At 40.3% G+C, this 25,191-nt stretch overlaps 1 protein-coding gene across 5 annotated transcripts in view; it reads right to left on the minus strand.

Annotated features, from left to right (window-relative positions):
* The window catches only part of BTRC (beta-transducin repeat containing E3 ubiquitin protein ligase), a 153,716-nt gene that overhangs the window by 116,243 nt on the left and 12,282 nt on the right, over positions 1-25,191 (minus strand). For 3 of the 5 annotated variants that reach the window (XR_012803585.1, XM_075612439.1, XM_075612438.1), the window contains exon 2: positions 23,318-23,425. The exons of the other annotated variants lie outside the window; for them this stretch is intronic. Coding sequence is in view for 2 of the 3 variants with exons in the window: in XM_075612439.1 (XP_075468554.1) it covers positions 23,318-23,425 (108 nt within the window). In the remaining variant the exon portion in view is untranslated. The remainder of the gene's footprint in view (positions 1-23,317; positions 23,426-25,191) is intronic. 5 annotated transcript variants of the gene reach the window in all.

Below are 25,191 nucleotides of genomic sequence, written 5' to 3' on the forward strand. Positions count from 1 at the left end.
ACCCTCTCTAATAGCGCGTCTGAGATCAGATGCAGTGTAAGGAACCCCAACCCTCTCTAATAGCGCGTCTGAGATTAGATGCAGTGTAAGGAACCCCAACCCTCTCTAATAGCGTGTCTGAGATCAGATGCATTGTAAGGAACCCCAACCCTCTCTAATAACGTCTGAGATCAGATGCATTGTAAATTCTTCTGTATTTTCAAATGACCTTAAAATTGCAGGGTACCCTTTAGGAATGCCCGGGGAACACAGGGATTCCTAGGAACCCCAGGTGAAAAACACTGCTCTAGCAAATTAGCTTTTGTAAGTGAATTTCCAAATGAAATACGCCAGGAACCAGGGGGATTACTATAACTTGGAGGGCTGCGGTTACGTTCTGAGGGACCGCTTGGATTAAAAATAAATATATGTATAAAATAAACAGATTGCTGCCTTAACAATAGCGGTAGACAGTATATTCTGTAATGTAAAACAGCTATCAAATTTATACCTAAGCATTCTGAGACAAATGTAGAAATATGGTTGTACACACCTTTCTCTATATACTGCATTTCTGATATGTGGCCAGGTGTCAATGCCGCTTGAAAAAGGATGTAAGCCTGCAGACTTCTGGTTCTGGGGGTAGGGTAATAAGGACAGCAGCCAGTGAAAATGCTTTAAAATTAAATATCTAAAAAAACAATCCACATTAAAAAAGAAAAAAAAATGACCACAAGCAATTGATCAGTCCTTGAGTAAACGGTATAGATTATGACAAAGATCAATCTGTTTTTAATGTAGCAGGATAATAAGATTTGCTTTCCCCCCCCCCACCTTTTCTAGTTTATTAAATTAACACTGTTGTAGGTAACCAACAAGGAAGATTCACTATGCCGATCCCAAAGATTTATTAAATGTACATTGTATATTTTAGTTAACTTACAAAACCGAAAGGGGTATAATTTATTTAAATGCTGTGGATTTTGTTCCCAGGCTGAATGCTTTCCCTTCAGTAACAGTCAGAGCGGTGACCCCGCAAATGCATTGAGAAAGTAATCTTCCATTTCAGTGCCACATTATCATTTCTATTCACTATTCTTGGTAAAATATCTCAATCAGCTGCGTGTGTGTGTAAGTGGCAGCGCAGCCCATTGCTGGGTTAATTAAACACTTGACTTGTACACCCTGCCCATCATTAAGCAAATCAAAACAGATAATTCAAGCTGCACTTCCTCTGCAGGGTACACTACACACATGTCAAAATTAAGTGAGTCCAGGGCCTCCCGGGAGATTTGCTGCAAGTTAATCAGTTTAAATCTTATCTGGTTTATCAATTATTCTATTGATTAAAGCAGGATGATTACACAGAAGTCTGTTTGCCACATGGGATAGAGATGTCAGCAATCAGCGGACAACAAATCAGGAGCGGTCTCAAGTGATTGAAACATCTAATAATGTAATAATAACACTTGAAGTGTGAACCACTGCTATATGCAGACTCGTTTCTTTATGCACCGGATAAAGAATTGTGCCTCTCTAATGGGATTACATACACATTACTATGCCAATACATTCAGTACATTTTGCCTACCTAAAGATAGCTAATATTCTATTTGCAAACTTTACAGTGTAAATTTCCTGCAGAAATTTTCGGGTTAAACCCTCTTATGAGAAAAAGCTATTTATGTTGGGCACCTCTCTTGTATGGTACATATCATAGTCGTGTTAAGGGAATGAAGAGAGAAAGACAAACCAAACAGACTTATCTGACTTGGCCTCTTGATAGGGCCAGGAGGAAAGCTGTAAGCACAGTAGGCAGAGGGTTTTTGTGAAAACAATTTTTCACCAAGAGCTACAATTCCATGCAGCAATCTTTTAAAAATAATAATAATAATAAAATCACTGATAGCAGCAAATAAATACGTTAAAATCTAAAAAATTAGAAATTAAATTAGAACAAATAAAGGGTACAAACTAAAAAGAGGTAATAAGTATTTTAAGAGCAATGTATAATGTGAATTAAATTTGGAGTCCAAATAAAACTCATGACAGCAAACTGTGACCACTTACCGTAAAGAATGACAGGCTTGAGTGACCTGTACCAATTTAAATGTGAACACCGCAGACCATTGTACAGTGGCCACTACTCGGAAATTGGAAAAACAGCTACATTTTAAGTTTAAATGCGTATTTTCAGCCACTATTAAAATATTCATTGTTCATACAAAAATAACAAACACATTGACGAACCAGCCCAAAGAACTGAAGTATACTAATCTCTATCTGTGCTTTAACAGAGTACCTTTGATAACAGAGCATGGAGACTATCGCTTTTGTAATTATTTCAACTCCCTAATCAGTTTAAATTCTTTTATTAAAGAAAATATGTGACCGCAAGCAGAGACGCAGCTACTAACGCCTGTTACCATCCAAGTCATTTTCTTAGAAAGTCTAGCAATCCTTCATTAGCATGCTGTATTTTACCTTCACCACTAGAAACAATGAGTGCCATTCCTAATTGTATTCCTTTTAAAAGGTTTGTTCTCTGCAGCTGTTTTCTGCTTGCAGTGTATTTTGTGTAATCAGCACATCATCATAAATACTTTGGCTGCTCCCCTCGGGGTAGCTGTCAGTGTTTAATTTACAGAACAACCTAGCCAATGTGAATTTGAACACTACAGCAGAACAGCAAAGTTCCCACATTGTTAGAGGGGGGGGGGAGCAGGTAGGTATGATTTTTAAAACACATACAATTCTAGAAACAATGTAGCCTGTAGAAATGAGGAAAGACATTTTTAGAGTCCCATAACCTATTCTGAAAATCTCACCCACAAGAGGGCACTCCAAACATTGAGGACTGATGGTCTTTATATTTATATATATAATTTTACCAAAATGGTCTGTTTATCTTATTTCAGTTACTGTATAACTATGTTAAGTCGAAGACTGAGCCACTGATTGAGCCATCTGTGCTGAAGCAGGGAGATCCTTAAAACCTGACCTGATGGTGACCCTTGAGAACTTGAGTTGGCCACTCCTGGTCTAAGGCAGTAGTGTGCAAACACCCCGCGCCTGTGCCCACCCCTACCTGCTCCCTCCTCAGTCGCGCCCCCTCCTCGCGTCTAATGGTGCAGGGTTATGTGACGTCGTGTCACGTGACCCGCAGCATAATTTGCTGCATTCGACATCATGTCACATGGCTCCGCGACGTCATTTGATGCTGTGTTGCCATGGCGATGCTTCACACAGCCGGCTGAAACAAGGTAAGTGGAGTGTTGCAGGGTCCTCACGCAATCCCCCGGCATTAAATGAAATGCCTTGGGGAAGAGCGCAGGGCCTCTGCAACCGCCCGCGCCGGCCCCAGAAGAACCTCCTGCCCCCTGGGGGGGGGCGCCCCCCTGTTTGCGCACCGCTGGTCTAAGGTGTATATAATGATTTTTTTTGGTCACTAATTTTTGCCCAACACTGCAGCCAGCAAGATTACAAAATCAACTCATGCAAATAAAATATTATCTCCAACTCTGAACCCAACTCGCAATGTTTTCTAGTTTCACGAAACAACGTTTCCTCAGCCATTCACTTACATTTTTTAAAATGTATTTTGCAAAAAAATTTCAATATGGAAAAAGTCATCTTTAAAAAAAACAAAACTGGCAAGGAAGACGATGATATTTTTCATTGCTCTCATTCAATGATGCAACTGTACAATAAACAATCAATGGCATTGGATTACAGCCCAGACTATTGTAGCCCAGTATAACTAAAGCATTCATTTTCCCAAGAGATCTGGCAATACTACCAAGGGCCATTAGAGAGCAGCACAGTACACTTGATCGGCCATGTCTGCTACTCATCCTGCTCCCTAAGGTTTAAAGCTTTTCTCATTTCAAATATACACAGATAAACACACAGCTGATTCAAATTTAATTAGTGTAGTCTGCAACCCCAGAAATGCCTAATTCAATTAGTACATAGTGAAGCTATTCAGTACCTCCAAGCAGATGTTCACAATTCGCAGAATTTGGCTATAACTGGGTAGTACCTGGGAGGGACCTGTGTGTGTCTCAATAACTGTAACCACTATGGTGCATGCACATTCATTTTTGGGTGGCTGGGGAGGGGTGAAGATTCATGTTACTTATTCATCTTTATGAACATCTACGATATATTTTGGAAAGTTGTTTGTCCGTTAGATGTGCATTTGGACACCTCTTAAGATATCGTAAGCAAATTTTGCCTGATGGTTTTTTTTTAGATCAAGAAGCAAGTTTTTGTCTATGTTTGGATACAATTCACAGATGACATCACAAAAGACATCACTGATGGGATCATGTCATTGTGATGTCATATGTGATCTCATCACACAACCCTCAAGCTCCAACGTAATCTTGGTCACGCTGAAAGTCCAATTAGCAACATTAGCAAAAATATAGGACCAGCCAAAGTTCTTCACGGCTGAGTGTGAGATCATTGTTTGGGACGAGAGTGCAATGTCCCACAAACACGCATTAGAGTGGCTCAATCGGACACTTCTGGACCTTAGAGGCAATGCAACTATTATGGGGTGGAGTTGTTGTTTTAGCAGGGGATTTCGCATTAACAAAAAAATGTAATCATCCATTTATAAATCTCAGTATTTTTTGGTTTCTTAGAATTCCAGAGCAATTCCAGGTACTTTCAGCTGGTATTTAATAAAGTAAAAATTCTTGTTAATGCAAGAATGTTCAATATTTCTTCTAACACAGAGATGTAGGGCTTCTTTTAATGCCAGTTTATAAAGTGTGCAGTGTGCCACTGATACTGTTGAGCACGGAGTTCTTTTTGACAAAAGCACCAGCAGAAACATCTGTACAAACATGGACAATTTGAACCAGTTTTGTCCATGTAACTCATGTGTAGGGCAGCAAGTGTGGCTATTCGAGACAAGGAGTGATAGAAGAGCTTTCATTTTCTTTGCTCAATACAGACATATAAGAACATAAGAGGAAGAGTGGAAATGTGAAGGGGTCTTATTCAACAGTTGTGTGGGACAGACAGGACGGATCTGGATGAGACACTGAAGCACAGATTAGTGTAAATGGGCCAGAAATGTGCCACGGTTTAGAACCGTAAGATTTTTTTTATTAAGGGCCTGATTTACCTATCAATGCACTGTTATATTAATAACAGTAATATTATAATATATAATATTTCACTTAAAATGTACACAGCATTCTGCTAAAATGACCTATGTCATTATTGTTTATAACATTCTCCTGTACTTTAAAGATCTGCTTTTCTCTTCCCTAAATCTTACTCCTAATTTCTTGCTATTTACATGCTGGACATTTTGTGGCTCTCATCTGTTAAACGTCTTCACTTACTGTCAAATCTGTGGCACGCTGTCCTTACCAGTGATCAGCAATCCAGTGCTAATAACCCAGAGGAACCACTTCAACAATCTGTCAGTCGTGCACTAAACACACACACACACACACATATATATAAAATAAAAAACGAATAGGCGATACCGTTCTGTGGTTAACGAAATGCTTTTATTTGTGCGAGCTTTCGAGATACTCTGATCTCTTCTTCTGGCGGTGTTATCGTCTATTCGTTTTTGATTATTAAGCTCGGCTAACACGGTACAGATACCTCTACATCATATATATTACACACACACATAGTTTCCTCCGTCAGGCTCTGAAAAATACCTCTAATACCTCCCTAAATACCTCCCTTTAGGAAGAGTCACTTATTCTGAAATGTGCTTTTTTGTTGGAATCGCTCATTCTTTCACTTTAGAACATGTAAACCGATGCATTTGGGGTCATAACTAGGGAAATAAAGCAAGAATGGGGATTTCTTCAACGGTCACTTACAGACAGTAAAGAGAAAGCTCTCAAACTTGTTTATCATGAAACCATAAACAAGAATATCATTTGTACAGCTCAACCCCGTTATAGCGCTATCCAATACAACGCGGATCCACTTATAATGCGGTTTTAGCGTGGCTCCCGATAATATAAGCAAATAAGCAGCAGATCTCTTATCATGCGGTTTTTCTATTTTCCCTGCTTTTATGTGCCAGGGAGCTTGCTGCCTGCACCCTCTCACCCCCCCCCCTCCGCCCCCCTCCTCCTCGGCGACAGCCGTCCCCCTCAACGCATGCACAGGGGCTTGATTGGGGTCCGGTGTATACTGGGCTGCTGATTGGGAAGGAGTTGATGAGGCTGCGGCGGCTGGTGATTGGGCTCAGGTGCGGTAGGGCTGTGATGGGCAGGGGAGGCTCCCGCTGCCTGAGCTCGGGGTGATGGGGATCATGGGGGCGCTGTTACATCAGAGGGTATATGCAGAGTTTTTAAGTCGCCTGCGTCTTTTGAATGTGACCAATCAGAGGCTGCCTGGGCGGCATGTCCCAAGGAGGGGGCGTGTTCAAGAGTAAGAGTCTCTGACAAAACCGGTGACAGCACTCCCAGCACAGGGAGACAGACAAAACACCATGTAAGTGATGTGCAAGCCATAGTGAGGGGGGGTTAATAACAGATCTGGGAGAGAGGCACAGCACAGAGCACACAGGGCGCACACACACAAAAAGAGACACACAGACACACTGTCTCTTTAAGGGAGCTGGCTGTGATTTTCCTCTCTCTCCCTGTCAGCCGGAAGCTGAAGGCAGAAGCAGGGAGAGGAGAGAGCCGGCAGCTGGTGCCGATGCCGGGTAAGTCTTGCGCCGTCAGGTCTGGGACAGCTGGGAGTTATCTCAGCTCTCCCCCTCCAGCGGACATGGAACGCCTCATTGCGGCCCAATTTTTTTTCCCGCGATCCGCATATAACGCGATTGCATAATGTAGACCCCAAGCACCGCGTTATAACGGGGTTGAGCTGTATTATTCTCTTCACTGTGTGAGCATCTGTCATTTCCATACTACTGCTTCTAAACAAAGCTGGAATAGAAATATGTTTGAGTAGTGAAACATAACTTTTAGTTACAAAAATGAATGTGGATAAAGTATTTTGGAAGTTATACTACGTACATTTTTCTCTCCTATTACAACAAATCTTTTTAATTTTTTTGCATACCAGTTCCCAATTTTATTTTAGTGTAAGCAGATAAGATGCAAAAATAGTAAAAAGCATTCTGACAACTTACACTGCAGAAATGCAGTGTAACAAAAAAAAGTGTATGTAAAACTATGTAACTCAATAGACAGTATGCAAGTAGTTATCGTAACACTGCTATTAATAGTGTGGTGTCAATACAAGTCATGTGTAGTAATACTGCATTTCAGTGCAACAAATTCCTCCTTGCAATGCAAAACTATAAATCTCTGGAAACACGATAACTAGGCCCTTTCGAGAAATAAAGGTTTAAATATCTTCATGCTACTGAAAAACGTAAACATGCAAGTCCGAAAAAAAAAAAGTATTGATTGTATGTAATCAAAATGCACGTCTGTTTTTATAATGAGTTTGTTGACAAAATCATCATGAATCACAATACACAGACAAGATTGTTTTATTGATTTATTTTTAATGATTTCTTAAAAAAATATTAGCATTAAGGTCAATGCTTTTTGATCACATTTTTCCAAACAACAAATTTATGAACAGTTGAAACAAAACTAAAAAAAAACTGCAGAAAGGTTGGGAATTAGTCTTGGTCACAAGTGTTGCTTTTTTTACTCTGATCGTGTCCTTTATTGCTCACTGCTGTAAATCTCATGTCTATCATTTTTATACAAACACAATACCCCAACTCCACATCCTCACTTTTAAGCTTTACTTTAAAAGACAACCCAGCAGGCACAGTGCCATCTTGAGGCAAGGACTAACTGGGCTGTAGCACAGGGCCCCTGACCTTCCAGACAGTCCACAAATACTATGACCAAAAAAAAGTCCCAGAATCCCTTGCTACAGTGGAAGCACTGTATGCTAAGAGGTAATGATGAAAAGCAGGTTTGCAGACCTGTTTGAGACATATGAATGTGTGATATTTTTATTTGCTATGGCCAAGAATTTAATTTAAAATTTGAAGTTCTAACTGAAAACAGCAAACGTTACTTATTTTTCAAAATGTTATTTTTTGGTGTGATGACATCAGTATATTGCTTTTAATTTTATATAGCTTAACTTTTTATTAAAAAAAATGTTATTCAAAGATGTTTCTGAATTTTTTTTTATGGAGTAGGTAGTTTAATTGATTTTTTATGGAGTAGGTAGTTTAATTGATTTGTCAGAAATATATTTAAGAAATAACGCACAACAAAAAACGATTACAGCGCGACGAACTGGAGTCAACATTTCCTAGCATTGAAATTGCTTTAGGAATTTTGCTATCAATGACGGCCACAGACTGCGAAGGCGAAAGATCTTTTCCAAAGTTGAAGCTTAGTAATCCTCCTCCTCTTCCTCCTCCTCCGCTGCTTCAACCGAGACTGACCGCTCTTTCCTTGATGACAATCGAATCAGATATATGTCATACCATCGAATTTGATGGTTATTTGAGATTTGGCAAATAAACAAAACAAAGAAATGTCGATACATAAAATGTTTGTGTTTGTAGTAATATTTGCAGAATTTCAATAAAAAAAGTTTTGAATGTTCAATAAAATTTGTATTTAAATGTGACGTTTGTGAGTGGTGGCCCCAAAAACTCTTAAGACGTCTCTGTGAGGCATACAATTTCCAAGATATAGCTACATTTTTATTGGGAGGTGGCAGGCAGGGGGAAAGTACAGAGGTGACACCTGTTCAGTATTCAAATCTGACCATCGGACATGCAAAACTGCTAATATTGTTCTGTACATGCCTCTATCGTCAAACATAAAAGGCGAGGGATACCGGTTGGAGAGGGGGGGGGGGGGGCTACTATTATGAGAATACATGATCGAAAAGCAATAACTGCACAAGCCATGTGCATTTGCTAAAAATGTGTACTACAGGGCTTAGCTTAAGGCACCGATTAGTAAACATGGCCTGTGATGTGTAACAAGACAGGGGTATGTGCATTTCTTCTCCAAAGGCTGCTACCAAATGGGGAATCTCGTCTCCTTGGCACCTTATTGAAGACTGAATATAAGCAAATCTAAAGATTAACTAAAATGAAATGGTAAAAACACATTAATGGCTCATCATCAACAAAAAAATCCCTCTAGCATATTGTGCCAGCCCACATTAATATTCCAATCAACTAAATGACAATCATTGTAAAGATGCAGATGTGCTCTTGGATCCTGCATAACCTTAAAAAAAGATATACAAACGTCCACATCTGGGATGGAACATTTTGGAAATGTTTATTATTCCTTTTTAATTACATTTATGAACCATGGATGGATGTGCTAGCTTTACCTTTTAGGGATTTCAAATAGTCTCATCACCCATTTGAATATTAAAATAACCCTGAGCCAATCTGAGGCATGGACTTGTTATGTACACTTAACGCCAATAAATAGGTATTGCACTTATTTCTATTGGGCAACATTTTTTTTTTTTTTTAAGCAAGATGGCTGGTTCTTAAATGTCCTAAAATTGAAGTCCAATGAATTCACACATCCTTTTATTTAGTCTTTAAGACAATATATTATAAATTATACAGCAAAGAACCTTGTAATAGAAGTAAAGTCTCAACTTTAATTCCTGTTGGCATCAATGAAATATAATTAGATCAGGTCAGCTAATGGTCCATAATGACAGAGTCCTACGATTTGCAGGTGACATCTACTCAATCTTTGAGATCCATGGATCATGTACAATACATTCTAAATAAAATTGTGTCCCTAAAGCTCTGGATTTAGATATCCAATGATAAATTCATCATATCAGTCCAATCAATCAGTAAAAGGCCTTAGGTAGAGCACTAATGGAGGTGGGTGTTCTCTCTCCAAGAAGTATCCTCCCCTGCTAGTAATATTTGAAAACCTAGAAAATACATGAGCAGACAATCCACCACTTCTACAGTGCAGTACCTTTAATGGGAATAAAAGTAATGTAAAAGCCACAACCGGCGCACTCACAATTCAAGTGCTAATCAAAAGCATATCATGATGCGAACCTATTACATTTAATATGTACTTGTTAATATACACGTTAGTGTGTTTTAATTAAGATTAGTTATACATTACCTTTTTGGCAACTGTTTTTGCCTTTTCGCTTTTTTTTAATATATTTATATCCAGTTTTATTTCTAAACATGTGTTTGTTGTCCCTATTATATTTTGCGTTACATTTTTATCACTGAATGTTTATTTTGATACATTTGTAATAATACAATTATATCATTTTAGATATAGTATAGGTCTAGATCCTGTAGAATATTACATTTTAACACCTTAGCAACTTGAGGAACTGTTCATCATAATACCTGGAAATAGGAGTTTAAAAATCCCATCCGTATTTATCTGCATGTTACAATTAATTGAATGAGGGTATATACAGGATAGAAACACAAAATGAAACACTCCTGAAGTCAAAGCGAAATGCGTAGGGTGGAGCAAGTGAGCGGACGCATCAACCAAGTAGAGGCAGAGTGTGAGGAACAATACGTCATGGTGGAGTTGACAGTCGGAGCACACGTCAGATCAGCATCCTTGCTAAAGGCTTGTTTTAGAGTTGGTGCGCGTGCCTGTGCGAACGCTCGTACACGTGATGCACACTTTGTGTGTACGGGTCCGTGCTGCTGTGAGCGACAGGTTTGAAGTGGTCTGTGTGTTTGTGTGTCACTGGGGAAGCTGTTAGTGTGTGTTTATATATGTGAGTGTGTATAGATTGTGTGAAAGTTAATAATTTTATTATATAATATGAAAAAAACACATGTTGTAAGAATAAATTATTTATTATATTGTGCAACTTTGATAAATATATTTACACACATACACATACACACACATACATACATACATTACAGCTGCGGTAGCGGCGTGAAGACATTCTTTTCTGAGTCTTCCTCCCGATCGGCAGGCTCCATGCTCACTGCCGTGCGCGCGCGGCCCTAGTATAGAAAGGCTGACTAACCACAGCCAATTATAATTGCCGCGCGCACGCACGGCGGAGCAAGCGCGCCCACTATATTACGAGCCTAACAGGCCTCCTTAGCGCCGCATCGCTTACACTTTGTTACAGATAAGATTCAAAACACTTTTCTATATGTGAGTGCGACCCTTATTTCTCCTACAGATTAAAAAGGGCTTTACACTATTCTCGTCCTCTTTTCTTGCATTATATATGCTATGAGGTACCACGATTGTATCCAGCGATATGTATAAAATAGAGAGAAGAAAGAAAAGAAAAAATGCGGATGGAAAATGTTAAAAGATTTGGTAAACAAAATGTTAAGAGAAAAAAAAAGCTCAAAAAAAAAAAAATTCTCAAAAAAGAAAACGTATTCAAATGCATCAAAATATATAAAATATAACAAATGAAAGAAATAAAATAAGTGTAAAAATAGGTCCTGATAAAGTCAATATTAATGTACAGACCTTTATGGGTTAAAGCAGCAGTCTGTCGTGATCTCCATTTTTCATGCCTTTAAAAGACCATTTCTTATCCTTTCTTAAGCGCTTTTATTTTTTTAAATCTGATGTTCCGTTCAGGAGATAATGTGTAATATTAAGTGTCTGGGAGGTGAAAATGAAGCTCTCGCCAGTGATCAGTGCAGTCTAAATGTTACCATGTAACCTCAGGGTGCCAGAGATTAAGAAAATCACTATTTTGACTACTAGAAAACCTTCTTTTTTTTTTTTTTTAAAGAGCAGGACATACTCAGGGGGCAAGGTGCTCCCATTATAAGAGTTAAACTCTATATAAAGCTTCTGGGGTGGATTGCTAGTTTAAGGTCTGTGTGTAGTACACACATCCCTAAGGCTACGGTCCCAGTGCCTGCGCTGCACGCGCTTCTGCGAGGTTGGTGGCGTGTGCAGCCGAATTCACCGGTCTGCAGTGAGCGCCTGCCATAGCAAGCGCTGCAGTAGCCAGTGGGGACCAAGCCTAAGTCTCCTTTTGACAGAGTTTGAGAAACCCATCACCTACTCTCATGCCCATACAGACCACCACAATTCCTTTAATCTGTAGTCCTCTTGTACCAACTGTGGACATCAAGAGTGTTTTGAAATACTATGTAACGGATATCCTCTTTCAATGTTTATTTGGTGTTCTAAAACCATGTAAGAGGTCTTTTCATTCTTCCAACATCTTGCAAATTGCAAAACATTGGATAAGGTACACAACACAATTATTTCTGCAATTAATAACCTGCTTGATGGGATATATTTACACGCAACGGTTGAAGCAGCCATTTTATTATTGGTGTCCAAGATACTGCAGGTTTCACCATTATTGTGGGGTACAATGATAAATGCACGCTGGCCGTCCAAAGTTATCTCTTAGCATATAGTGGTTCCACTGCAGCAAGGGAGTCTGGGAAATGACATGCAAATGAGCACACAGTGTCACCTATAACTTCATGCCCATTTTAAACACAGACCCCTATAAACGTATGCCTGCCGCATTACACAGCTTTTCAGCACAGCCTGGGTTAAAGAAGTGCATTGCCAGTAACCCTACTCACAGACTGCAGCTATTTCAACTTTTTGGGTCTCATCAGTGTGAGAGGATGGTTATACCGGCTTTGCAATGTGAAGTTGGGGATAGGTTTCACAACTTATCAGCGAGAGAAAACAAAATTCAGCAAGTGAGATTGCAGTTCTTTTTTTTTTTTTTATATAAGTAAAGAGAAAATAAAGCCAAATACTGCAAGATGAAATCCTTTCCTGCTTTGTCCGTTCTTCTTCCCCTTATTGAGATGCCAAAGGGAGCAGCAATCAGACTGGAGATGTTCGGTGTGATCGAGGTCAGCACCAGTGGTGGAGCGGCGCATCGGAAACATGACCTGGTTTATTTATTTATTTTCTGTATTATTGTTTACAGGCTACTTTGCTCATGTACCGTGTGGTTCTTAGCGAAAAGATGAAATTACAGCTCGGGATGAAGTGTTCAAGGCATACAACCAATTTGTGTTTCGATCTCAGAAAACAAAAGGCTTTGGAGACCCTCAGGCTGCCATTCAAACCTAGAGAAGCTGACATTTTTAACAGCGAGAACCAGAGACTCTGGCAGGAGGAAAGATCTAATGCATTTCTGACTTGTCAATCAAACATCTCACCTCATATCTTGTAACCATTTGGGGCCAAACAGAATGTGTTAATAAATGTGGAGATACACTTTGTATAAGCACACTCCCACTGTGGGAAATTTTAACCACGGGATTTATAAATTCAATACTCTATAAAAGGTAACCATAAGTATATGCACCAACCCTTCTAAATAGAAAAGCCTGGTAAAGTCTTACTATCGTATACAACACGGTAAAACCCCTATAGACAAGGTGTTTGTAGAACCCGTGTAGCATGCACTCTGACCTATAAAATCAGAGTATAGAAATAGTGAGTAGGGAACGAGACGAGTGAGCACCGAGTGGTCAGTGGTGGATGAGATGAGTAAAGTAATCACTCATATGCAGCATATTACAGTGGATACGGTGTGTTGTATTTGGAGAATATAAGTTCTTCAATGTAGAATAAATAGTAATTATCAAGTGATAATTAAATCACAGACTTAATAAAGTGCCCAAAATAAAGACGAAGGATACATTGAAAGTTCAAATATAATACAGTGTAACACAAATATATACAACTTGTGAATGTCCTTACTCCCCAAGGCTCGGGCCTGCTAGCAAATACATACATATCCCCTTAAGGAAACATCATTCAATGGATCCATAATATAGTGAAACAATTATGGGGAAAATATCTCTATCTTAAACATGTAAAGATGAGGACAGTCTTGAAAAAAAATTAAGTTTGTATTGAAGCGTGCATATACAAAAACGTACAGCATATAAACAGTTCATGCATAAAAATTACCTAATGCAAATATGAATAAACACTTGCCGCGCTGACACATTCGCCTGAAGAGACAACGTTTCGGGCAGCAGCCCTTTGTCAAGAGCAGGGGTTTCAAACACAGTCCTCAAGGGCCACCAACAGGCCAGCTTTTATGGATATCCCTGCTTCAGCACAGGTGGCTCAATCCGTGGCTCAGTCAACTCTTATTTTTTTTTTAAAGCAAACAAAGACTACAAAGGTTAAGGATTCCATATGTATCACCTCGATCTGTAATGTGACATGCTGTCATTTCATCAAACGGGGACTAAAAATATATAATAGATATATAGATATATGGTATAGATATATAGATGGAGAGAGATAGAATTATGCCAGGTATAGATATATGTCTAGTCAACTGAGCCACTGATTGAGGCATTGAGAAAGGGCTCTCCATTGCCCTGTTTTTCCCTGACCAATAAATAATCTTTTTATGGGATACGCACCCTCCTTTCTACTTTTTTGATACCTACAGTAGTGCTCTTTCAGTTTTTCTCCTTCTCTACTATGCTGACAAGAAGCCGTTTTGTTTTTGTGTGCTGTACTTTTTTTTTAAAGCTCAATAAATAAGCCTGATCAAGAAAACCCGCGTGTGGTTGCATGTACCCTGCAACATATGGTGTCAGAAGTGCCGGGATTTTGAGAGGCCCCTGCAGTTGAAGGGCCACACACACAAAAATGATAAGAAAAAAAATGGAAGAATTTTTAAAAGAGTTTCTGTGCGAGCAGGCTCGACTACAGGCAGAGAGAGATGAAAGACTATTGCAGCAGCAAACCCAGCTCCTAAGCCAGCAGCAGGAAGCACAGAATGAGCGGATGGCCAGGTGGCTGACGCAATTCCAGGGGTCTGCCAGTCCAGAACTTACGAACAAACCCCCGGTCCTCCTGAGGAAAATGGTTCCGAACAAGGATCCAGAGGCTTTTCTACTGACGTTTGAAAGAGTTGCCGAAGCCCAGGGCTGGTCTGCAAAGCGCTGGGCAACCGCTTTGGCCCCGCTCCTCATAGGAGAAGCCCAGGCTTCATATCAGGGCCTCCCAGCGGACCAGGCAATGGATTACAAACAAGTAAAAGCTGCCATACTGGATCGCTTGGGTCTGACCCCAGAGACCTACCGGCAGCAGTTCCAGCCTGAAGTACACCCCGCTAAGATGAGACCCCGAGTCCACGCTAAGCGGTTATTGGACTTGTGTACTCGCTGGATACAACTCGAGGAGCGCACTAAGGAGGCAATTCTTGAGCAAGTTGTTTTGGAACAATTCCTACCCCCTTCCGCATGCTCTTGGGTAAAACACCATGTTGCTGAAACCCTAGCTTTGGCGGTTCAACTCGTTGAGAATTTCCTTGGGGCCGAGGACCAGGCGAGTGTCCGGGACAGGACGGATCCGACTACACCGGCACTTGCGGACGCCCAAAGAGGGAGACCGGAGCAATGGGGAAACTACAGACCATCCATACGCCACCGCCAAGTTCCACGGAAGGAGCAGTCCTTCCAACAATGGAGAGGTCCAAATGCCAGTCACCGCCGAGAACCTCCTCCACTTCCTGATGTTGACTCGACGCCACATGAGAGGAAAATCGGAGGACGTCGCACACAGGACCCATCGGAAGCCTGGTCTCCAGTTTCCGGCCCAGATGAGCAATATCCGCGTCAACCTCCGGTGAGGGAACCCTCTCCATGTTCTGCCTGCGGAGAACAAGCCCACCATTATGTGGACTGTCCACAGATGGATTGTTCCGTCAGCAGGACCGTCGCCTCGGCCTTCACCAGAGAAAATTACAAGCCCTGGCTACTTCCAGCCCAGGTTGGGGGTAAAACCGTCCAGGCCCTTGTAGATTCAGGCTCTGGGAAAACTCTGGTCTTCCAGAAACTGTTACCGCCTAACGTGTGTTCTTTTGACTCCCCATGGAGTATAGAATGTATACACGGTGATGTTAAACGGTATCCGACGGCCAAAATCCGGCTACAGGTAAAAGATCAGGAGGCTTACCTCGAAGTAGGTGTTGCTCCTTGGCTCCCTGCCCCCGTTGTGCTCGGCTGGGACTGGCCTTTCTTTTCAGACCTAATGGCTGCAGTCTCTCATGAGGAGCCTTATTCTATGGCTCAGGAGAACCCTGGTAAACTGTTCCCTTTCTCGGTAGACCTTTTCCCCAGTAGACATCGGGTTCAAAAGACCCGGAAGCAAAGACGCTCTGACAAACAGGACTGGTTGCAGAAATCTGGGTCTCAAGGTGACAGAAGTCAGAAGTGACAAGTGATGGCTGGGGATGGCCAGAAGGAGGGGGATATGGGCCCTGGAGATTTACCAGACCTATACCTCCCTGATTTTCGCCAGAGGTAAAGGGAAGACCCAGTCCTTGCTAGACAATATGATAAAGTGGTAAAAATTGATGAGCAGATATTGAATGCACAGGGGGTGATAGTATTCCCCCATTTTGAATTATCAAATGATATCCTGTATAGGGTGAATAGGCAGACACAAGCAGGGGAGGTCACCAGACAGATATTGGTTCCCAAGGCGTTTGTTAAATCTGTGTTCCCTCTAGCCTATACTGTCCCTTGGGGTGGTCACCTTTGTAGGGATAAAATATTGGACCGTATTTCGTCCCGATTCTATTGGCATGGGATGCATAGTGATATTGTTAAGTTATGTGCAGCATGTCCTGAGTGCCAGCTAACTAGTCCGAAGGGACAAAAACCAGCCCCTTTGGTTCCTCTACCCTTGGTGTCAGTTCCTTTTGAGAGGATTGGGGTAGACTTGGTAGAGAAGGAGGTATAAGAACTGTTACACTTAGGAGTGATTGAGGAATCATGCAGTGAGTGGTGTAGTCCACTAGTTATGGTCCCTAAACCCGATAGGAAGGTAAGATTTTGTGCGGTATGCGGTATCCAAGTTTGGCGCATATCCGATGCCAAGAGTGGACGAGTTAATTGACACCCTTGGTAACGCGGAATATATATCCACGCTGGACTTGACAAAAGGATACTGGCAAATACCTTTAGAGGAAAAGTCCAAGTGCAAAACAGCCTTTGCCACTCCCATGGGTTTATACCAGTTTGTGACAATGCCATTTGGACTGCATGGAGCCCCAGCCACATTTCAGAGACTCATGGAGTGCTGAGACCCCATAGGGCTTATGCCGCAGCCTACCTAGATGACATTGTCATTTATAGTAAACACTGGCGGGCCCATCTAAATAGGCTGAAAGCGGTCCTCAAATCTCTAAGAGAGGCAGGGCTCACAGCCAACCCTAAGAAATGTGCCTTAGGTAAGGCGGAAACCAAATACTTAGGGTATGCAGTGGGAGGTGGAAAAGTAAGGCCACTAGCCGACAAGGTAGCTGCCCTGAAAGAAGTTTCGACCCCCCAAACAAAAACGCAGGTACGCTTTCTGCTGGGTTTAGCAGGGTACTATCTGCGGTTCATCCCCAACTACTCAGAAGTTGCTGCCCCATTAACGGACCTCACAAAAAAGTGTGCTCCTACACAAGTGGTATGGTCAAGGGAGTGTCAGAGAGCCTTTGAGGACATAAAAAGGTGTCTATCAGAGGGTCTCATCCTTAGAAGCCCAGACTTCAACAGGCCTTTTGTAGTGCAAACCGATGCATCAGAGATAGGGTTAGGGGCAGTGTTGTTACAATAGTTTGAGGGAGTGGAACATCCGATCCTTTTTCTGAGTAAGAAATTGTTCCAGAGGGAAAAAAAACTACTCAGTGATTGAGTAGTAAAGTGGGCAATCGAGGCTTTGAGGCATTACCTGGCAGGAGTCCATTTTACTCTGGTGACGGACCATGCTCCATTGAAGTGGTTAAATAATATGAAGGACTCCAATGCTAGATTGACCAGGTGGTATATGGCCCTCCAACCCTTCTCATTTGAGATTCAGCACAGGCCTGGAAAAGAAAATGCAAATGCTGATTTCTTTTCTAGAGAACGGGTGGATGGTCAGGCTTCAGCCGTGCGTGGCCCCAGCCACACACTAACAGGGGAGGAATGTGACAGGGTGAATAAACGTCACCAGCCATATACCTGGCAAACCTATGTTTAGGCTTGAAGTGCAGCAGTGACGAGGTTAAGTTTCAGTTGAGAGGGCTGCTTAATAGTCTGACCCAAGCTGCCTCATCAAGGGGCTTTAAAAACACCAGGCTAGACACATGGGAGCTAGCTGGTCAGGAGACAGGAGTAAAATGCTGAAGTATGATTACTGCTACAAGGTCTGTTTTCAAAGTACATGTTTGATGAACTGTCTGTGTCCTGCATGCTGAAAAGAAGCTGTCTTGTTTTTCTATGCTGAAGAGAAGCTATTTTTTTTTGTATGCTGACAAGAAGCTGTTTTGTTTTTGTGTACTGTACTTTTTTTTAAGGCTCAATAAATAAGCCTTATCAAGAAAACCCGCGTGTGGTTGCATGTACCCTGGAACAAGTATGAATCCACATATCACTTAAATTCAGCATACTGTATATGAAAAAAGATATATAATGTATCACTTCCAAACAAAATGCGAATCGATGCCCCTCCTTATAATGACACTCCTGTCATACTACTATCCCCATTAACCATGGGTTAAGGAAACAAAGATTTTAAAGCAGGGTTCCCGGAGAGCAACAAGGTTTTCAAGATTTTTTTAAAAATAATTAATACTTCATTTACCAAATAACCTCGCTTTAATTACCACTAATCTAATGTAAACGCTTTGGTATGTGTTGTCCGGAAAACCTGCTCTGGAAATCTCTAAAGGACTGAACTTGGAGAACCAGTTTTTAAAATTGACCTAGAAAGTAGAAATACTACTCTAAAAATGTTGGGGTATGGTTATTCCCAGCAGCATGTGTATATGTGTACAGATGTAGGCCGCCTCACTGTTCTCTGTGCCGCGACCGAAAGTATGGAGAAATACGCTGCGGGGGGAGGTGGCAGCTGCAATGGCGCTGCAGGGAGTCCATTCCTTTAAAAGGATCCCCACCCCCCAGCTAAAAAACCTCCCGGGCTGCAATCACACACACGTACACACTAAATAAAGTTGCATCTTACCCAGACCCATGGATCAGAGCAAATAAAATAAGCAGCACATCGGAGGTAAGAGTATCAAAAATAGTGTATTGTACACAAAAATAGTTTCGGTCATTAACGCAGGACCTTCATCAGGGTTGTGATATATATCACACGACACTGAAGAGTTTACCGCAGCGGAGAGCAGTGCGTCCTCCGACCCCTAGATAAAGCTGTCAGTTACTGCTCTGCAAGATCACACCCCCACATTACCTTGCGTAGTGCTACTCAATGCATTGTGCTGGTATGATCTCGGAGAGCAATGACTGACGGCTCTGCCTCCGTGGTGGTTCCAAGCGCACGCTCTGTCTGTTCTGTATAGAAATGAGTACAAATAAGCATGGAGTTAATTTGAAGCCAGCCCCTACAGTTAGGAAGGGGACTCATGGTGGGCGGGTGTCCCCCTACCCACCTTGCTGGTCCGTTGTTGTCCCAACCTCCTTCCGTTCCCCTACCTGGCGGCAAAAAAGTGAGGCCCTGGGGTAGCGGGGAAAAGCGGGTATTTTGGGGCCGCCATAATGTGCGAGGGGCCTCTTGCACACAGCCCCTTCGGAACAAGATTCCTTCCCACACTCCCTGCTTGTGTTTTGTATTTACAAAATGTTAATATATTTAAAAAAATTAAGAGAGAAAAAGGGTATGTTACTAATATATGTTTTGTTGTTAAAGGTTTTTGTCACAGCTATTGATGGGTGTTGTGCCTGCCAGGGGGGGAGAGCCCAGAAGGTATATGGTTACCAGGTATAATGGCGCAAGTTTACGCTAGCCATTACAAGGGCAGCAGCGGGACTCACGGCGACGCCGTTAGGCTCTGAACTACGGTCTGGCTGCCTGGCAGGGGTAAGAAAGAGTTTCAGGGGGGAGGGGGGAGAAACTGTTTTGAAATATAAATAAAGCTGTGGCCTTGTTTTCCCCAACTACTGTGTCTGTCGTTCTTTGATGGGGGGGGGGGGGAATAGTGGGCTCCTACCACGCCAAGAAAGAAGAAAGTTGCATTTTCTGGTTTATGGCTGGAGGTCTAATAACACCACAGATAATGGATCCAACTGTGAGTTTTGCTTCTGTGCAATTACTTCATTGTCTAATTTTAACTCAAAGGGCATCTTCAATATGCTCCGAAGTTTTCTGCCGATACCGGACGCTTTGGAGTACGTGCAATTTAGCACAATTGCAACTCTATATAAACACACTTTTCTTACAACACACGATTACTGTAAATAGGGTTTTTTTTCCTCGTTTTTTTACGGAGTGCAATTCTTATATTTTATCCCATTAACCAATTTACTCCAGTATTTTTCAATCTGTAAATATTAATAATGGTGTTTTCTTATATAGCCAACAGTGTATCTAGCACTGTACATAGAATTTTTGCAGGAACAGGTCCCTTCCCCGCAGTGCTTACAAATCTATGTTTCTGGTGCCTGAGAAACCGGGAGATAAAGTGACTTGCCCAAGGTCACAAGGTGCTTGGATTTGAACCCATGCTAGCAGAATCAGTGTCTTTACTCCCGTAGCCGCTCCTTCAGCTCCACTATGTGTGAAATTTAAACAAGAGCAAAGGCAGTCCATCACTTTGAACTTTAAATGGTGGGATTACAGTAGTAACAAACAAATAAGCTTTATAGTACATATAATGTAGAATAAAACAGCAGCATGTTTGTAGTTATCAGCTCTTAAAATATTTATTTATTAGTCGGCAACCACACAAATACTCTGCTATCTTATCAGCCAATTCAATTATTGGTTGAGAAATTGAAAAAATAAATATGGTAAATTGATTATAGTTTAATTATTTAACTATATTATGTTTTATTACCTGAAAATCGAGCGTATTTGTATAATCTATATATATATAATATATGTATATATACAATATATATATATATATATATATATATATATATATATATATATATATATATATATATATATATATATATATATATATATATATGTTAACAAAGTAGGAATACAAATACTTTTAATAAAAAGATGTCAAAACTTGTTTGCAACCAGAAGTTATTTTATTTAACATGCTGTGGTTGTACATAAGTCAGATTACATTATCGCTAGAGTAATGCAAACATGGTTGAAAAGCCATGACCTTCTTTAGGTCACCGTTTTCAGTGAAAACAATTAAAACATTTTGTTGCATACCTAATAAGCTGGCAATAGTTTGGTGCTCCTATTAAAAATCTGTCAAAATCCTGATTGTGTGACTAACATAATGGCCGCCTTCTAACTTTGTGCTACAGTCTGTGAAATGCTGCAGCTGAAATGTAACATTATATTACTAAGTGTACCACATTATTGTTACCGCTTTCAGAGTAATAGACAGTTTGCTGTTTGGAACACAGAAACAGATCTGTTTGTGATACTTTGTTGCCAAAAGGCAGAGCTCGTAAGGTGTGTGAGAGCTTGTTTCAAAAGAGGAAGTGGAAATTACTTTCTACATGGTTGCTATAGCAACCAAAGAATGATCCGGACATTTAAAAAAATCTTAAAAATGGCATTAGATTACAAAAAAAATGTAAACAGTATCTAATACTACAGAACTGACTTTGAAAAAAAACATAAAGGATTTTTCACATTTTGCTGCTTTAACCACCTAATTGTAACCTTATAAACATACCACTGTCATAAGTTCAATTGGATACTTTGTGGGACTTTACATTTAAAAGTTGCGACACTACAAAAACACAGCTCTATGTAAATATTTCATACACTTGTACATTACATCATGTGCATTACAAAATGCTACTTTTAATTTGCTTTGTTTTAGCTCGTTTCACAGGCATATTTTATTATTTAAATGACATTACTGGGCAATTATTGGTTTGTAATAGCGATTCGGGGAGTGAACCGCCTTTACATAAACCGGTTCACTGTTAAAAAGAAATATAGATACATGCAAACACCAGGGGGACAGAATCCATGAAAATGAACTGAAGGACAGAGAACAATAAGATTAGCATAAGAATAAAATCTCACAAGAACAGGCAATTCAAAAGTGAACCACTTCCTTTTCATCTGCCATTGCTGCTTTAAGAAGTTTGTATTCAATAAGCTTACCATTTACATGGCCAATGCCTTTTTGTGCTTTTGATATAAAGCATCAAGACATATTTAACAGTGACTAAGTGGCCTTCCAGATGGCAGTGTTTTATAGCCACCAGCACGGAATGTTGGTATTCATGATATCACTGGCTTGCTAGAGTGGAGGTAACCGAGTATTAGAGCACTTGATAGGCTTTGAAAATAGATCTTAAAACACGAGATCTAAAATGCGGTATGGGACAAGTATCTGCACTATAGTTCCCTTGATGTTTTTGTGCTTTTATTTCAATAAACCAGATCGCCTGAACATGTTGTAAAACAGTAAACGCTTTAAGGAAGCGAAGAGAAATAAAACCGCTATAATTTAAGTAGGTTAGGTCAGGTTTTGAATATATACGGATGTTACAGCTACGATAAACCATATCATTTGCTTTATAGTATTTAGCTTTATAAGTCAGCTGGCTAAATTACTTTCCAGAAACACACACACACATATATATATATAAATTAATTAATAGTTTTAACGTTTAATTACCTTATTCAATGACATTTTATCTGCACAATTCAATTTATATTAAGTAGACGTAAAAATGATCGACATTTTAAAGTTGAAATATATTACACTTTATATTATATATATATATATATATTTTTTTTTTTTCTTAGTTTTCATGAATAATAAATATCAGTGGCAGTTAGTTTCTGTACTCCTGAAGCGGAGATGGAAAAATACGTTTCTTTTGTCATTATAGTGTAGGCTCATTTGAGTAAAGAAGATTTCCAGGAGAACCAAAATGGAACCAAGACAGGAAATGCAAGAAATGCCTCTAGCAAAATAAACTTACACCGAAAAACAGTTGAAGAATTACATTAGCTCATCCGTTTTAAAGCAGCAAGCCCCATAATTTTTTTCGCTCCACCCCCCGCCGGGGGTTTCCCTGGAGCTGTACTGCACTATTTTCAGCACCGGAGGTACCCCTGGCTGTCGAGATACTTACATGTGAAGTTACCGAGTTTTATTTTCCCTCCAGGGGAAACATGGCCTCCCAGCCATGGGCCGTTAGGAGGCCGGAACGTTATTGGTTGCGGCTTCATATTGGACGGTACTTTAAATCCCCATGCGCAACCGGGAAGTAATACCGGTAAGTTCACTGGTAAGTACCCAGCGCGGTACAGCTCCGGGCATTCACCCCCCACCCCCACCCTGTAAAATAGTTACACGAATACACTGAGGGTTCTGAATGTCACGAGGATGCATCAGTAATGAGAAAGAACAACGGATGTAAGTGAGTGACAGACAGAGAAAGTACCTGGAAAGCTGTGAGTGCGCCAGTCCCTGGGTTATACAGGCATCGCAGCGATGGCATGTTGTCCGCCAGGCTGGAGCAGCCCAGCCACAGAGACTTGGGCATAGAGCACTGCAGAGAGAGGACAACTATGAGACATGATGGCACAGAACTTCAAGGCAACGTGAATTGTATGAATACAATTCCAACCGTCTTTTGATACTGAAACAGCAAGCAGACAATCTTCAACTATCAGAAGGGTAACTGGTTGTTATTCCCATTATCCCAAACTCTTTTTATGCAGAATACACATGGCTCTATAAATTAGTAGGCAACACTTATATTTTTGGAACAACTGTTCCCACTGCCATCAAAACTATGATACATTACTTGACTCCCCTTTTGCATACACCTGCCCCTAAATAAGAATGACATGTTGTATGAAAAAGCACATTTGTTAAAATGCAGTTGGAAGTCACATGGTAAACAAATATGGCAGTGCAAAATACAAACATCCTACAAGTGATAAAAAACTAGCCATTATGGTATAAAAAAAAGTAAGTGGAGAGACAGAAATGTGAATAATACCAGACTAAACCAATGCTTAAAGCTCAGTCCTTGCAGGTTACCAACAAGTTGGGTTTTGAATCTTTCCTTAATTAACACATACTTAGCTAATTAGGCTAGCCTAGGTATGTATTGTCCTGAAAACCAGGTATATTGGGATGACGGAACGTGAGCACAACTAAGCAAAACGAATACTCTTCACTTAGTCATGTAACTTATCCAACACTAAGATCCCTTCCCTTCTTAATATTGATCAGAAAAGGTCAAGAATAACCACAAACAAACTGTGCGGTGTTTCAGCTAGATAAACATCTACTGTGTTAATTGATCAGACCATTTTTTTTTTTTAAACTGTTAACTAAATGATAGATTTTGGCTCTATAATACATATTCCTATGATGACACTTGAAAAAGCCATTTAAGTCTAAACATTTTGCTAAGCAGTAAAGTATAGAAATAATTACAAAATAGCATAAAAAAACAGTACTTGAGGTTTTTTGCGATCTTTTTATATTCCAAGATATTATAACTTCAAATGGTAGAAAAAAAAACTGATGATGGGGAAAAACCTAGGACTTCAAAACAACATTTACTTAGTGACAGTAAATTGACAAAAGAACACAGTATGCTACAGAAAAGATGTATGGTTTACAGTGGCACAACACAGCTCTCTGTAAGCATTTGCCCTGCGTGGCAGCCTATACTGGTGTGATCTTGGTGGAATGAATGGGAAACTCTTTTAATGAGCTTCCAATCATGAGACAGCAATGCTAAATTATGGTAATCTGCACTTTTAGCTACAAAAACACCAATAAAAATAAATAAATAAAAAAATAAAAAGGAGCACTGGTCGTAAAAGTTGTAAAACTGTCACTAGTACCCCCTAGAGGAACATATTGACAGCTGAAACCTTCTGCAGCGCTGCAGCTGCGCTTGCCACTAAAACCTACATCCCTGACTTGTATCTACACTTGCACACACTATATCACAAATATAGAATATATAAGCGACTTTGCTGAACGAGATACCAGGGCCAGCTGCTTGCAGCTATTTCAGTAAATATCACAAACTCTTGCTGTTACTTCTTTCATCATGTCCACATTTTCTATTTTAAAGGAGCAAATCGAAGCAAGGGTTTTTTTTTTTTTTTTTAAATAAATCAGTTCTGTATTATTAGATAATACTTACTACCTTTTTCTATTTTAAAATTCAACTTAATGCCATGTTTAATGAGTTTTAATATACTACGCATTTGATTTCTATAGCAGGTTTTAGCCCAGCAGTGCAAGATCTTTGTAACACTTTCCTGTTTGTGATTATGTGTTGCCAAT

Source organism: Ascaphus truei, chromosome 8, assembly GCF_040206685.1.
Source record: "Ascaphus truei isolate aAscTru1 chromosome 8, aAscTru1.hap1, whole genome shotgun sequence".
Lineage (NCBI taxonomy): Eukaryota > Metazoa > Chordata > Amphibia > Anura > Ascaphidae > Ascaphus > Ascaphus truei.